The sequence below is a fragment of the Dreissena polymorpha genome, chromosome 8 (assembly GCF_020536995.1).
Source record: "Dreissena polymorpha isolate Duluth1 chromosome 8, UMN_Dpol_1.0, whole genome shotgun sequence".
Lineage (NCBI taxonomy): Eukaryota > Metazoa > Mollusca > Bivalvia > Myida > Dreissenidae > Dreissena > Dreissena polymorpha.
In genome coordinates this window covers 67,679,266-67,696,022 of record NC_068362.1, presented here as the reverse complement: position 1 = coordinate 67,696,022, position 16,757 = coordinate 67,679,266, and the positions used below count along the sequence as shown (strand labels likewise).

The 16,757-nt window shown below is 35.9% G+C and overlaps 1 protein-coding gene across 1 annotated transcript in view; it reads right to left on the bottom strand.

The window, feature by feature from the left end:
* The window catches only part of LOC127841510 (uncharacterized), a 113,977-nt gene that overhangs the window by 19,821 nt on the left and 77,399 nt on the right, over positions 1-16,757 (bottom strand). The window contains exons 13-14 of the mRNA XM_052370381.1: positions 14,768-14,896; positions 3,565-3,706 (exon numbers count right to left, since the gene is read on the bottom strand). Coding sequence (XP_052226341.1) covers positions 3,565-3,706; positions 14,768-14,896 — 271 coding nt within the window. The remainder of the gene's footprint in view (positions 1-3,564; positions 3,707-14,767; positions 14,897-16,757) is intronic.

Sequence of the window (16,757 nt, the reverse complement as noted above, 5' to 3'; positions counted from 1 at the left end):
CGGGTAAAGTGGACCAAAACACAAAACTTAACCAAATTTTCAAGTATAAAGGGCCCATCATTCCGTCAAAATGCCAGTCAGAGTTACATTACTTTGCCTGCACAGTCCCCTTACGATAGTTAGTAAGTGTTGCAAGTATGAAAGCAATGGCTTTGATACTTTAGGAAAAAAGTGGACCTAAACACAAAACTTAACCAAATTTTCAATTTTCTAAGTATAAAAAGGGCACATAATTCTGTCAAAATGCCAGTCAGAGTTACATAACTATGCCTGCACAGTCCCCTTATGATAGTTAGTAAGTGTTGCAAGTATGAAAGCAATGGCTTTGATACTTTAGAAAAAAGTGGACCAAAACACAAAACTTAACCAAATTTTCAATTTTCTAAGTATAAAAAGGGCACATAATTCTGTCAAAATGCCAGTCAGAGTTACATAACTTTGCCTGCACAGTCCCCTTATGATAGTTAGTACGGTAAGTGTTGCAAGTATGAAAGCAATAGCTTTGATACTTAAGGAATAAAATGGACCTAACACAAAACTTAACCAAAATTTTCAATTTTCAAAGTATAAAAAGGGCACATAATTCTGTCAAAATGCAAGCCAGAATTATCTAACTTTGCCTGCCCAGTCCCCTCATGATAGTTAGTAAGTGTACCAAGTTTGAATGCAATAGCATTGATACTTTATGAGAAAAGTGTACCTAAACGCAAAACTTAACCAGACGCCGACACCGACGCCAAGGTGATGACAATAGCTCATAATTTTTTTTCAAAAAATAGATGAACTAACATAACCAATTTAAAAAAAACACTGAAACTGTAGCCAAGAAACATTACTGTGTTGTTCAATTTTATTATGTAATGCATAATATAATATGATATGTGTGCCTGATTTTTTAAAAGTCAAATATGGTTCTTTTTTAAGTCAATGTAACTTTTACAAAACAGAGATGTGTTTGTCAGAAACACAATGCCCCCTATTGCGCCGCTTTGAAATAAAATTTCAATAAATCATTAGGCAGGTTTAGAAATTATCTCCCTTTTAAAGCTTATCAGTTCCTTGGATTGTATTTGTTTACTTCAATTGCGCGTCGCTTTGAAATAAAATTTCAATATATCATTTGGCAGGTTTAGAAATTATCTCCCTTTTAAAGCTTATTACTTCCCATGGATTGTATTTTTTTACTTTTGACCTTGAAGGATGACCTTGACCTTTCACGACTCAAAATGTACAGCGTCATGAGATACACATGCATTCCAAATATCAAGTTGCTATCTTCAATATTGCAAAAGTTAAGGCCAATGTTAAAGTTTTCCGACGGACGGACAGACAGACAGACGGACTGACAGACAGTTCAACTGCTATATGCCACCCTAACAAGGACATAAAAACAACCAATAAGAAAACCCCACTAAATCATTGATATTAGTTATTTGTATGAAATGTTCTTATACAATTTTTAGTTATTGAGTCGACAACCTAGTTTGACAAAGCTTTCAAATAAAAAACCCATATTAAAGCGGACCCTAACAATTCTTGAATGCTCACCTGAAAAATTGTAGCTCATTGTGTAATACTTGAGACGCCTACTTTGAGGCTACTTTTTATGACAGAGATATATGTTGACCGTATCTTACTAAAAAGTCTTATTGATATACTTGTAAATATAACGAAGCATGGACAAAATAATTAATGGTTGTGGCCTGTTTTGACCTTAGGAGTGCTTCAAACAAACTTAGTAGATGAACACCATCTGAGGTATCATACTAAATATAACATCTAAGGGCTTCCTCCTTTTAGAGAAGAAACTTTTAAAGTTATGTTGCTAATTAAGACAAAATTATATATGAAAGTTGGGGCATGTCCAATTTTGACCCCATGGGAAACTTCGTAGGTGATAATAATCTGATGTTACCGGTATATGCTAACTTTATTTTATTTAATAAGTACATATGAAAAAGTTTCCCCTGAGGCCTGGTAAACTTTTTTCCCCAATGGGCATGATTTTAACAAAATTAGTACGGAACCTATAGATTATGCCGCTGATCAAAATTTTGTAAAGGTATTCACTTAATAAGTCTATGAAAAACAGATGACCCCTGCGGCATTGCCAGTTATGATGCTCTGGGCATAATTTGATCAAACTTGCAAAGGACAACAATATACGATGCAACATAACAGTATTATACCTCTTCGCATAGCAGTTTCACACGATTTTAGAAGTTATCGTTTTTAAAACCCTGTTTAGGGCCCAGTATTCTTTTTAAAATCTCTGTTAAGGCCTGATTATCTTATAATTAAACAGATTGAAAGATAAGAACACTTTTGATGCAGAACCATCATAGGAACATTCCTGTGAAGATTCATCTAATTCTGCCCCAAGGTTCAATATATCTCATTTGAAGAAAAAGCTTTCAGACACCCTGACGAATGCATGCATGGACGGACGAAGGAAGGCAGTATCCTAAAAGCTCACCATAAGCATGCTGTGCTCAGATAAGCGAACAAGTACATCAGTGAAACTGATGGATGCTCTTTGCTTTGTCAATCTATGGGTTACTTGAAATTATAAGGAACAAGAAAATGACCATTTGGTAGAACACTGGCCTAAAATATGCAATAAATATTGACTGATGAATCGTATAGATCATGTACAGTAATGTTCATATCATTATTTAAATGAAATTATTAACTCCTACCAATCATTGGATTTGAAGATCCTTAAAATACGTGATTGTCCATGGTAAATGGACAATGTATACAGTTTCATCAAATGCGGATCTTAAGACAGATTTTTAAGTAGAAATGAAACGTTCCTAAAATTTCTTTTTGAAATATATAAGGTTATCCATGGGGTATAACTTCTAGAAAAATCATTTAGCAGAATTACCTGACAGAATGCACATGTCTACCCTATACAGATACTGAATACAGTTTACCTTATAGGATTGAACCGATCATTAATCCTTAATTTGAATTATCTCACGCCGAGAAGAATTATATGACGGACAGACATCCTATAAGAAGGGAACAATTATTGAGAACATTCAATTTTACCCCTTCAAAATCAAAGCCATCCAAATAAGAAAAATGATGATTCGACAAAGCTGAAGCTATATGCTCTCCCTAGAACAAAATCCATGTTATCACCATGGTAGTATTATTATTGGCTTTATTCCTGTTTTGTGGCCTTGAGCTATCTAGAGTTTTGCTTAAGTAACGTTTAAGTCCACCCAAGTAATCAAACATAACAAAAAAAAGCTATCTAGAGTTTTGCTTAAGTAACATTTAAATCCTCCCAGGTAATCAAACGTAACAAAGCGGAAACAACAATGTATAATATGTGACTGTGAAATTGACCCTTTACTCTCAATCATGTGATTTGTTCACAATACATGGTCTGATTAAAAGAAAAATAATACAAATCACTGCCTTAAAACGTAAAAGAGCAGAAATTAAATCTAGAAGAAAAACTTCAACTAAACAACCATCCACAAATGGACAGTGTGAATGCCATATGCCCTTATTAAGGGAGCTTAAGAATAATATTGGATAACAACGTACCTGTTATGTATTTCATTTACTGCAGACGCCACTACCTTTTGACATTTACTCAACACGTCCTCGGCTTCTTTCTTTAATGTCATCATCTTCATTGAACACTGGACAATATCATCTTTTGTTTTTGTCCAACCAGTAAAAAAACCTTAAACATTAAAAGTTTATCAAGTGTAAACACCTCTAACAAGAGCAATTACTTAAATTGCATATAATTTATATGCAAAGCCAATTCAGGATGCAAAATCATTTTAACATTACAGTATTTTCGATGAATTTGATCGATATAAGAAGTATGGTGCATAAATTGTACACATTCTGTTAAGTTACTTAAACAAGAGTGATTCTTAGCCAAAATCAGTTATTAATGCCTTAACCTTATATGCACATGATCTAAAAGAAAACTTGACAGCTGGTTTCTTGTACTGTAAAGGCCATAGATCATTTGCCATTAATAAAAGACTACGGTAAGCAGGTTTTACTGTCGTTCTTGATAATGATTCTCAAGTTACTATTATTCTATTCACAACAAAGGGAAATAAATCCTAACAAAATGACTAAAATGACCCTATATTACTCACCTGTGTAATTTTTTTTCAGAGAGAAATTTGCTTTATTCAGATCATTCTTTATAAATAATGTGACAACTGGGCTTAGAACATTTGGATCCTCACTGACATAATTGAACAAACTTAGTATATGACAACTCAACAATGTTAAATAATAATAATACACCTACTAATATTTTAGTTTTGGATAAAAATAGAGCTTGCCAAAATAGGGAAAAAGAATACCCCTGACGTGCATTTCAAAACATGCTGATTACAAAAAATTACCCATCGGCAAATTTGAACAGTGTTTAGAGCATCATTATACAATTGTATATACTACACAGTGCACTGTAGTGTCAGGGTTATTCGTGTATATACGTTAATATGTATATGCAGCTGGAAAGTGGCTATCTTTGATCCAAGTATGATTTGAATTTTTTTGGAGAGGACCACATTCAGATGTTGCATAAAAAAATATTAACGTTTGAGCTATTTTGCTTTACATGTGTACTTTGAACTTGTTACACCTAGGGCAGTGCCAATTTTTACCCCTGGGGCATAATTTGATACAAAATTGTGGAGGACTACCATATAATATTACATACCAAACATAACAACAATGGGTCATAAGATTCCAGAGACAATGATCTGCTAATGGTGTATATTAATAGTCATGATGTTCTAAAACTCTTCTTTGTTTAGGTAGGATGAAAATGTTTGTACATGCACAACTTCATAGCTTAAACAAGAGCACCGCCTTGCGGGTGCAGACCGCTAATCTATTTTTCTTTTTAAAGGTGAAGGGACCTATCTCAATTTCAATCACAAAGGAAGGAGGGGTGAAATGGAGGTTGGGGTGGGGGGGAGTGTATAGTGTGGGTGTGTGGTCATTTATTACATTTTCTTCCAAAAATGCAAAAAAAAAATGCAATTTGTTGTTTTTTTTTGGGGGGGGGGGGATTCTTGGGTGGGATGGTTGGACAGTATTTCAAAAATAAAATAAAACAAAACAATATTTGTGTTTTTTAACCATGTTTAAAAAAAAAATTGGGGGGGGGGGTGGTTGGGGGGTAAAGTGTTAGGGTGTGGTGGTCATTTATTAGATGATCTTTAAGGAAAAAAAAAACTTTTTGGGGGGGGGGGGGGATTTCGGGGGGGGGGGGGCTTGGGGGATGGTTTGGGTGGAGTCTATTGTGGTATGTCAGGTAAGAGTTGTTTTGTCAAAGTATCAATCAAATCTAATCATAAATAAAGAAGTAATGGCAATTGTAGCAAAATTTAATAATTTGACCTTGAAAGTCAAGGTCATTCAAAGGTCAAGGTAAAATTCAACTTGCCAGGTACAGTACCCTCATGATAGCATAAAAGTATTTGAAGTTTGAATGCAATAGCCTTGATACTTTAGAAGTAAAGTGGATCTAAACACAAAATTTAACCATATATTCAAAGTTACTAAGTCAAAAAAGGGCCATAATTCGGTAAAAATGACAACCAGAGTTATGCAACTTGTCCTTTACTGTCCCCTTATGATAGTTTGCGAGTGTTCCATGTATGAAAGCAATAGCTTTGATACTTTAGGAATAAAGTGGACCTAAACACTAAACATAACCAAATTTTCAATTTTCTAAGTATAAAAAGGGCACATAATTCTGTCAAAATGCCAGTCAGAGTTACATAACTTTGCCTGCACAGTCCCCTTATGATAGTTCGTGAGTGTTGCAAGTATGAAAGCAATAGCTGTGATACTTAAGGAATAAAATGGATCTAAACACAAAATTTAACCAAAATTTTCAATTTTTAAGTATAAAAAGGGCACATAATTCTGTCAAAATGCACGCCAGAGTTATCTTACTTTGCCTGCCCAGTACCCTCATGATAGTTAGTAAGTGTACCAAGTTTGAATGCAATAGCATTGATACTTTATGAGTAAAGAGGACCTAAACACAAAACTTAACCGGACGCCGACGCCAACGCCGACGCCAAGGTTATGACAATAGCTCATAATCTTTTTAAAAAAAATAGATGAGCTAAAAATCAATGCCTTCACTTCTGAATGCTGATTGCTTGAAAGTAAAGAAGCAACCCAGCAGACAAATTTTTGTCTACGGGCAGACAGATACAGACAAGAAAAGAGAACAAGAGCTGTCAGAGGACAGTGCGCTCTACTATTTGAGTGCTTGACAGTATAACGTAAGCCATCATGGAGAGGGGGGGGGTGTTATAATGTGGGTGTGTGATCATTTAAAAGATGATATTTCAAAAATAAGAAAAAAAAAATTGTTTTGGGGGGGGGGGTGGGAGAGGGGGGTATAATGTGGGTGTGTGATCATTTAATAGATTATCTTTCAAAAATAAGAAAAAAAAATTGCGGGGGGGGGGGCGTGGGGGATGGTTTGGGTGGAGTGCATTGTGGTATGTAAGGTAAGTGTTGTTTAGTCAAACTTAAACATAGATTTATCAATAATATGCATATTCTAAGTATAAAAGGGGCCATAATTATGTCAAAATGCTTGATACAGTTGTCTGCTCTTGTTTATAGGTTGGGGTCATGTTGGTAAACAAGTATGCTAAATATGAAAGCAATATGTCAAGGGACACAGGAAATATTTGGGGTAGTACCCAAACTTTAACATAGATTTATCAATAATATGCATATTCTAAGTATAAAAGGGGCAATAATTCTTACAAAATGCTTGATACAGTTGTCTGCTCTTGTTTATAGGTTGGGGTCATGATGTTAAACAAGTATGCAAAATATGAAAGCAATATGTCAAGGGACATAGAAAATATTTGTGGTAGTACGAAAACTTTAACATTTGCATGCTAAAGCAGACACTAACGCCGACGCCGGGGTGAGTAGGATAGCTCCACTATATATATTTTATATATAATAGTCGAGCTAAAAATGGACATGCAGCGAGACAAATGGACATCAATGGTTATTCCAGTAAAAAGCTTTTACTTTGTTATGAAATATAATATGGTTTGTTTTCAATCATATGATGCCCCAGGGTGCGACTAGTTTTAACAACAGGGGTATGATTCCAAAAAATATTGTAGTGGACAACTATCTAATATGACTCATGAGCACGCCTTTTCTGTCAAGCCACTTTTTGTTACATCCCTAATCTCTGGGTGTCCAACTTTTATTGAAAAATAAACATGCATTGATTTAATAAATTTCTACTGCAGTGTCAGGCTCATGTCAATTACTTACATTTTCAGGAGGAAAAAGGAAAACTTAACAGTAGTTTAATATGCTTTTTTATATTCACATAAATTAGTGACGTAAAACTGGAAGACACACTGAAAACAGGGTTGTTTACAAAAGAATTTTTCTTTTCCACTTTCGATACTTATGTTTGATACAAACCTTCTTTTATTGTAATAAACCCCTAGACAACAAATATTTATTATCAGAAAATAAAGGGGTATACTGTACAGTCTGTACTTTAAACTTTGGTGATGTAACTGGACAATAAACTCGTAAAAAACACACCTAGTTTTTCCAACGTTTGATTAAATGATTTCTTTATTATTGTGCTATTCTGATGATGCTAGTAACATAGTTCTAGGGTAGATGGTTTAAGCAAAACACAAATGCATAATTCACTGAGCAATACTCAATTAAAGCTTGGCAGCGTAAAGGATGTTTTTTTTGTCACTTTAGTTGATCTTAATCCTGTTGTTGTTAAGGTTATAAATATCAGATTTTTTTTAAATATGATCAATGTCAAACTGTTTATCTTTTCAATTAATGAAGTTTTCTTGTTTCCAGTCTTTCAATTTCATGGGATCTATCCGCTCCTCTAGTCTCTGGTATGTTCCTGTCCTCAAATCACTTATTGAAGCTTTGGTATGACAGCTTCTTTTTGTAATGTCCCCTAAACTCCCTTGCCTGCTCAGCCTCCAGATTCCTCTGTCGGTAGTGCTTGGTAGAGTGCGGTGGGTTAGGTTCTATTGGGGCTCAAATTGACGAAATGGATGCCAGGTCAGGGTCGGGAGCAATTAAAAATCGAACAGTTGGCAAAATTGGCACCAGCACTTTTGGCTTGCACAACTTCTGGTGCAAGAATTGTTCTTTGCACTTTTATGTGCTCACCATTTAATGCTACACTGAATCGAGATCTCGTGTGAGTCAGGGGTTTTAAGGTCAACTGGCCTTTTCACTGACTCGGGCGCTAGCAGTGGAGCCAACTGTAAAGTGAGTTCCTGTTCAAGCAAGGTCCTCTTCCAGCCTTTCCACGAGCGCTGAACCTGAAATCAGACAAATATTCTTAAAAAACAATAATTTTTATAGAATCATTGAAATGCCTTTCTTATGTTCATTGATAAATATCATCAAAGAAATTAAGTGATATATAAATTGATTATAAATGTTAATATAATATTACAATATGATGAAAATATTTATGTATAAATGTTCTCGTCAAGAAATACCAAGCAATCAAAGTGTGCCGAGTTATATTCGGCATCTGAATGCGCATGTTTTGCATCCCACGCTCTTTGCTGAACACTATTTCCCTTATCTAGTTACTCTTCTTCAGGGTTGTCTACCACAGCACCTGTGGAATGCCATATTTTGTGGTGAAATCTGGGAAGGCAGCGCTTAACTTCACTAGCAGGGCTTCCTGATACCCGTTGCAGTCAATTGGCCCAAGGTGTGGGACCAGTGCACATCTGTAATGGTTGAATTTAACGGTTTACTAAATACAAATAGTAGAGACGCATTAATAAACAAGAGATGTGTTTGTCAGAAACACAATGCCCCCTATTGCGCCGCTTTGAGGCCATATATTTTACCTTTGACCTTGAAGGATGACCTTGACCTTTCACCACTCAAAATGTGCAGCTCCATGAGATACACATGCATGCCAAATATCAAGTTGCTATCTTCAATATTGCAAAAGTTATTGCAAAACTTTAACCAAGGTTAAAGTTTTGGGACAGAATGACAGAGTGACAGAGTTACAAAATGACAGACAGACAGACATATAGACATGCCAAAAACAATATACCCACGATCATTCGATCCGGGGGCATACAAAGTTATGACCAAACTTTAACAAAGTTTTAGGAATGAAAAATACAATGATATTTGAGCTTTGACCTTGAAGGATGACCTTGACCTTAACTTTTCAACACTCAAAATGTGCAGCTCCATGAGATACACATGCCTGCCAAATATGAAGTTGCTTTCTTCAATATAACTGCATAAAAATATATTTTTTGACCTTTGGCCTTGAAGGATGACCTTGACCTTTCACCTCTCAAAACGTGCAGCTCCATGAGATACACATGCATGCCAAATGTCAAGTTGCTAGCTTCAATATTGCAGAAGTGTACATGAAATGAGCAATTTTGACCCATAAATTTGACCTTTGACCTTGAAGGATTTCGTTGCCCTTTCACCTCTCAAAATGTGCAGCGCCATGAGATACGCATGCATGCCAAATATCAAGTTGCTATATTGAAGATTAAAAAAGTTATGACCAAATTTTAACAAAGGTAAAAGTTTTAGGAAAGAAAAATACAATGATATTTGAGCTTTGACCTTAAAGGATGACCTTTACCTTGACTTTTCAACACTCAAAATGTGCAGCTTCATGAGATACACATGCATGCCAAATATGAAGTTGCTAGCTTCAATATTGCAAAAGTTATAAAACTTTAACCAAGGTTAAAGTTTTGGGACAGAATGACAGAAAGTAAGGCCAAAAACAATATACCCCCAATCATTCGATCCAAGGGCATAACAATATTGAATGTGTTTATGGTTATTTGCTATTATATCCTGCTGAAGTTGTTAGCCCGAACATTTATTAATAACAAATTAACTTATTTCATGTGCTGCTCCATTGTTTTCTTGCCTTGTTATACTCTTGACTCCAGGAATCATCTGTATACAAGATCATATATTTGGCGCATTGAAGCGTCCCTTGTTAAGCTGGGTCTAAAGTGAGCCCTTGAACTTGGATGGCGACTGATCGTTAGCAGACATCTTGGACCACAGCTGCAAGAAGTGCTCAACTTTGGCCTTAGTTTGCTAGTGTATCAAGTGAAACTAGTACTCTGTAAGGTCTATCCCATGATAATAACCTAGAACCCTGAAGTGATGGCCCTACAGAGTCCCGAAAGAATGAATCATCAGTTTAGATATTTATGAATAGAAAAAAGCAGAGCATGCACAAATAAAAAAACAGCATTATAAGTTAGCAAAAATAATAAAGATGCACTTAAGTATAATAAGTGTAACATGTACAACAACACTTTTAGACTAATTTACATCATATCAATTAAATAACGCGAATAAAACCTGTTCCAAACACAATAATTAAATTTTTAATGCAAATTCTTCTACAAGTCAGATAGAATATTATGGAACTTAAAAGTTTAATGATTATTTGTTCAACTGGGTTTTATTTGAAAGATGAAAAGAAAAATGCTCACCAATTTCTCCTTCACCCCAATGCTTTCTAGAGTTGTATGCAACAAACTTGTAAAATCTAAATCATGTTATTGTTTGGTAAAGGGTTAAGCTGTTACAATGGACAAGAGAACTCACAAGTTGTGATAACATGGACAACAAACATGATAATGTCAATGTTACATCTTTCCATTTTTTTATTTAAAAAACTATGTTACATGGGAAAATAACTCTTTTATGGTGTGTTTACAATTAACCCATCCCCTGCATTATTCATTTTTTTAAATAATAATGTACTAGATGTAATTTGGATAAAATGGAGTAACATGGACAATACAATTTGGCATCAAGTTACGTCACATAACATTTGTCAAAAACATTCTGTTCTAAACACATTTGATTCTATTGCTGGTATACTCTGTAAAACAAAACACAGATAACCTTAATCTTGAAAATTCAAATGTTCCCCGTATGTTGTTTAAAAAAAATATAAAAACCCAGAATACAACCTAGATCCATCTGAGACGCAAAATGGAGCTGCTCCTGGAACATGGACAACCAAAATTTGTGTCAAGGTACAATACGACACATTATGTGACCATATTCTCTTGCCCAAACATTATAATTTGTTGCACAGTCATGTTAAAAATTAACAAGGCTATTGTCAAGCAATATGGTCCCCTACCGGCTCCACCATTGTCAGAAATTCCACCATTTTCAGATTATTATTTTTTTTGGTTGCCATAGCAACCACAATTTTTGACGTAGGAACAAAATGAAATGACGTGCATAATGTCCATATTGCCATCTATCCATGTTGCAAGTTTCATGAAAAAATATTAAGAACTTTTAAAGTTATCGCAGGATCCAGAAAAGTGTGACTGACTGACTGACTGACTGACAGACAGACTGACAGACAGAGCGCAAACCATAAGTCCCCTCCGGTGAAACCGGTAGGGGACAATAATGAAGGGACTAAACAAGTGAATATAAAAACTTTTTCCAATTTAATGTTCTACAGCCTTATTACATTATTTTCATATAAGATGTAACCATGGAAAAATAAGGATGTAACAGTGACACAAAGTGATTTGTAAAATTCAGTCGTCCCAGCTACATCTTGTACATTTATCATATTTCTGTCATAAATGTTTGTCTCGTTCTGGAAGAATTGCATAAAACCTGATTTCAAATCTCAATCAAAAGTGATTCCACTTAAGATTTTTAACTTAAACAATCCGTTATTTACATATCTATCAGAGTTCAGAATATGTATGTTGTGACAGTGGGTGGGGTACTCGATGTTGTATTTTGATAAAGGGTTATCGGCTAAGTTGCATCTAGTTCTGCATAAGCAAACTGTATGTAGATACAGTAATTGTTCTGTCGGTTTGTTAGGTGGTTTATGCTGCTATTCAATTAATTATCGGCCATTTTTCTAAATTTATGATGTAACTTGTTATAACACTTACCCCAGCTCACTTTGGCCTTCTGCCATCTTTAAATAAAATGGCTGCTATTCCTGCGAATATTATATCTCGGCTGCTCACATCCAAATCACAAATAAGCGCCCGTTTGTTCACGGTAAAATGCGAAGTTACTTAAAAATGTTATTTTCCATGGTTGGACGAGAAAAGTTTCATCACCAGTTAACTTTTCAAAATGATTTTATTTGAAATAATATGGAACTGATGAATGTGAAGCCTCAGGCTGAAAGAGTGAGCCTTTGGAAAAATACTTTAAGATTTTAAAGGTCTCAAACTAAATTTTTCATGTACACGAATTCAAACCCTCTTCTTCAAAAGCCATCCAAAATGTCAAAAACTTCAACTTCAATATTTTTTTTTCTTGCTTCAGGCATGCAATACAAACACATTTTGTTGTTTTATAATTAGGGCAAGTAATATTCTTTCTTTGACAAACACATTTTGTATTACATGGTTTACACTAGAACAGATATTTTAACATTCAGATATACATTTAAGTGAGATGGACAGAAAAAACGTGCTCATATAACACATGTCGTCCCAAGGCATTGCCAGTTTTGACAACAGGGGCACAAATTCTGTACATGATCATACCAAATGTTGTACCAGCAGATATAATGGCTTTAGAGAGCACAGTTATAATTAATTTCATAGTGTCAAAAATAAAAATTAAATTAAAACAAGGGCTGTTTGTAAAACATGCATGCCCCCCATATGGGCTGTCAGTTGTAGTGGCAGCCATTGTGTGAATACGTTTTTTGGCACTGTGACCTTGACCTTTGACCTAGTGACCTGAAAATCAATAGGGGTCACCTGCGAGTCATGATCAATGTACCTATGAAGTTTCATGATCCTAGGCGTAAGCTTTCTTGAGTTATCATCCGGAAACCATTTTACTGTGTCAAGTCACCGTGACCTTTGACCTAGTGACCTGAAAGTCAATAGGGGTCATCTGCGAGTCATGATCAATGTACCTATGAAGTTTCATGATCCTAGGCGAAAGCATTCTTGAGTTACCATCCGGAAACCTCTAAGTAGAGTCACCATGACCTTGACCTTTGACCTAGTGACCTGAAAATCAATAGGGGTCATCTGCGAGTCATGATCAATGTACCTATGAAGTTTCATGATCCTAGGCATAAGTGTTCTTGAGTTATCATCCAGAAACCATTTTACTATATCGGGTCACCGTGACCTTGACCTTTGACCTAGTGACCTTAAAATCAACAGGGGTCATCTGCGAGTCATGATCAATTTACCTATGAAGTTTCATGATTCTACGCATAAGCGTTTTTGTGTTATCATCTGGTAACCATTTTACTATTTCGGGTCACCGTGACCTTGACCTTTGACCTAGTGACCTGAAAATCAATAGGGGTCATCTGCAAGTCATGATCAATGTACCTATGAAGTTTCATGATCCTAGGCCTAAGCGTTCTTGAGTTATCATCCGGAAACCAGCTGGTGGACGGACAGACATACGGACGGATCGACATGTGCAAAACAATATACCCCCTCTTCTTCGAAGGGGGGCATAAATATGACCATTGGGCCATGATCTAATTAACTGTAGATCACTACAATCTGATGTCACATTACTAACATCACTAAATGGACCTTCTGGTTTCGCGGAAGCTATTAAATTTGAAATACAAATATATGTATTATATTTAAGTTTGTTTACAATACAAGTGTTTATAAATCATGTGACCTCGGGTCGTGGCTAGTTTTGACCCCAGGGTCATGAACAAATGTTGTGCAACATCATTATCTGATAGCATATACCAAATATCAAAGCTCAGGGAGTTGTGGCTACAAAAGTTGTAAAAGTTACTATATATACAAGAAGAACTATTATACATCATTTGACCCAATCTGTTTGACCAATTGCAAGCAATACTAAACACATTTTGGAGAGGTTCTCCTGAACATTTCTTGAATTGAGAAGTTTGCTGAAATATGCTGATTAGTCAAGAAGATGTTGTTTGAAGAACCAGTTGACAATCACATCAATGTATGACTGCATCATGGTATCCCAATATCTAACCATACGCAAGACATGTGTCCAAAGGTCACATATGACCCCACATTCACATTTTGTATAAAAACTCTACTTATGCATAAAAAGAAGCCATTGTATGGTCAACTTTGACCTTTGACGTTAAAGGTTAACCCATGCCTTTGAGGTATGTAGACGGGTGTTACAATCAACACGACCTCTCATGACGATTGACATATGTAACAAGAAATTTTTAAACACATCAACAACTGGCAAACTTTTAGCAAATGCAGGAACTTAGAGACAGAGAGAGTGAAGTTAAATGTGCAATGTCAGACGTACGTTTTGAACAAACACACAGACCAGCAGATAATGCTGCTGCTGCATTACGCCTTCTTCAAAGGAAGGCATACACAATTTGTGTTTAAAGGAGTTAAACATCGAAACATGACAATCCTACTTGGCTATAACCAGATGCACAAACATTTATTCAAGATACCATGCACAAACATTTATTCAAGATACCTGCAAGTGAGTCACCTTTATACTGACCAACGCAAACTTTTATATCTATACTATATAATAAGATAGGAACAAATAAAAATTTAGTTAAAACAACTAAAGTTTATTCAAGATGGTTGAGTTGATCTTTTGTAATTTACTGCAGAATATAATTATTTTAAACAAGAATATACATTTTGATCATGAACAGTCACAATACATGAAAAGTAAATTTCATACTTACTTCGCCACGAACAAAAATTATTCTGTGCTTTTTCTAACAGTTCTTGAGATGCCAGAAGTATGTACACATTGCGTAAACTTCTTTTGTTTTGAGAATTCTCAACTGCAGAAATAATTCTAACAACAGTGTCTGAAAATGTAAAGAGCAAAGAACATTGCAGGAAGACAAAAAAAGTTTCTGATCCTGTCTGACTTTAAATCAAACTAGAGCTTTGTCACAGACATGACAAATACCCCCACATGCCGCATTGACACAGAATATTTTGCATGTTGTCTTCACAAAAAAAAGCGAGTACCATGCTCAATGTTAAAAACGCACTAAGTGACTTCGTGACCTAGTTTTAGACCCGGCATAGCCCATGTTCGAACTTGACCTACACATTATCTAGATACAACTTCTGACCAAGTGTGGTGAAGATTGGATGAAAACTACTTGAATTAGAGAGCGGACACCATGCTGAATGTGTAAAACGTTCTAAGTGACCCAGTGACCTAATTTTGGGCCCGGCATGGCTCATATTCAATTGGGGTAGAGATCATCTAGATAAAACTTCTGACCAAGTTTGGTGAATACATTGGATAAAAACTACTTGAACAAGAGCTGTTTGTAAAACATGCATGCCCCCCATATGGGCTGTCAGTTGTAGTGGCAGCCATTGTGTGAATACGTTTTTTATCACTGTGACCTTGACCTTTGACCTAGTGACCTGAAAATCAATAGGGGTCATCTGCCTGTCATGATCAATGTACTTATGAATTTTCGTGATCCTAGGCCTTATTATTCTTGAGTAATCATCAGGAAACCATTTTACTGTTTCGAGTCACTGTGAACTTGACCTTTGACCTAATGACCTGAAAATCAATAGGGGTCATCTGCCAGTCTTTATCAATGTACCTATGAAGTTTCATGATCCTAGGCGTAAGCATTCTTGAGTTTTCATCCGGAAACCATTTTACTGTTTCGAGTCGCTGTGGCCTTGACCTTTGACCTAGTGACCTGACAATCAATAGGGGTCATCTGCCAGTCATGATCAATGTTCCTATGAAGTTTCATGATCCTAGGCGTAAGCATTCTTGAGTTATCATCTGGAAACCATTTTACTGTTTTGTGTCACTGCGACCTTGACCTTTGACCTTGTGACCTGAAAATCAATAGGGGTCTTCTGCCAGTCATGATCAATGTACCTATTAAGTTTCATGATCATAGGCGTAAGCATTCTTGAGTTATCATCCGGAAACCATTTTACTGTTTCGAGTCACTGTGACCTTGACCTTTGACCTAATGACCTGAAAATCAATAGGGGTCATTTGCCAGTCATGATCAATGTACCTATGAAGTTTCATGATCCTAGGCGTAAGCATTCTTATGTTATCATCCGGAAACCATTTTACTATTTTGAGTCACTGTGACCTTGACCTTTGACCTAGTGACCTGAAAATCAATAGGGATCATCTGCCAGTCATGATCAATGTACCTATGAAGTTTCATGATCATAGGCGTAAGCATTCTTGAGTTATCATCCGGAAACCATTTTTACTATTTCGAGTCAGTGACCTTGACCTTTGACCTAGCGACCTGAAAATCAATAGAGGTCATCTGCCAGTCATGATCAATGTACCTATGAAGTTTCATGATCCTAGGCCTAAGCGTTCTTGAGTTATCATCCGGAAACCATCTGGTGGACAGACCAACCGACGGATCGACCGACAGACATGTGCAAAACAATATACCCCCTCTTCTTCGAAGGGGGGCATAATTAGAGAGCAGACAACATGCTGAATGTTTAAAACGCACTTAGTGACCCCGTGACCAAGTTTTTAAACCGGCATGACCCATATTCAAACTTGACCTAGACATCATCAAGATACAACTTCTGACCAAGTTTGGTAAAGATCGGATGAAAACTACTTGAATTAGAGAGCGGACACCATTCTCAATGTTTAAACGTACTAAGTGATCCCATGACCTAGTTTTTAACCTGCCATGACCA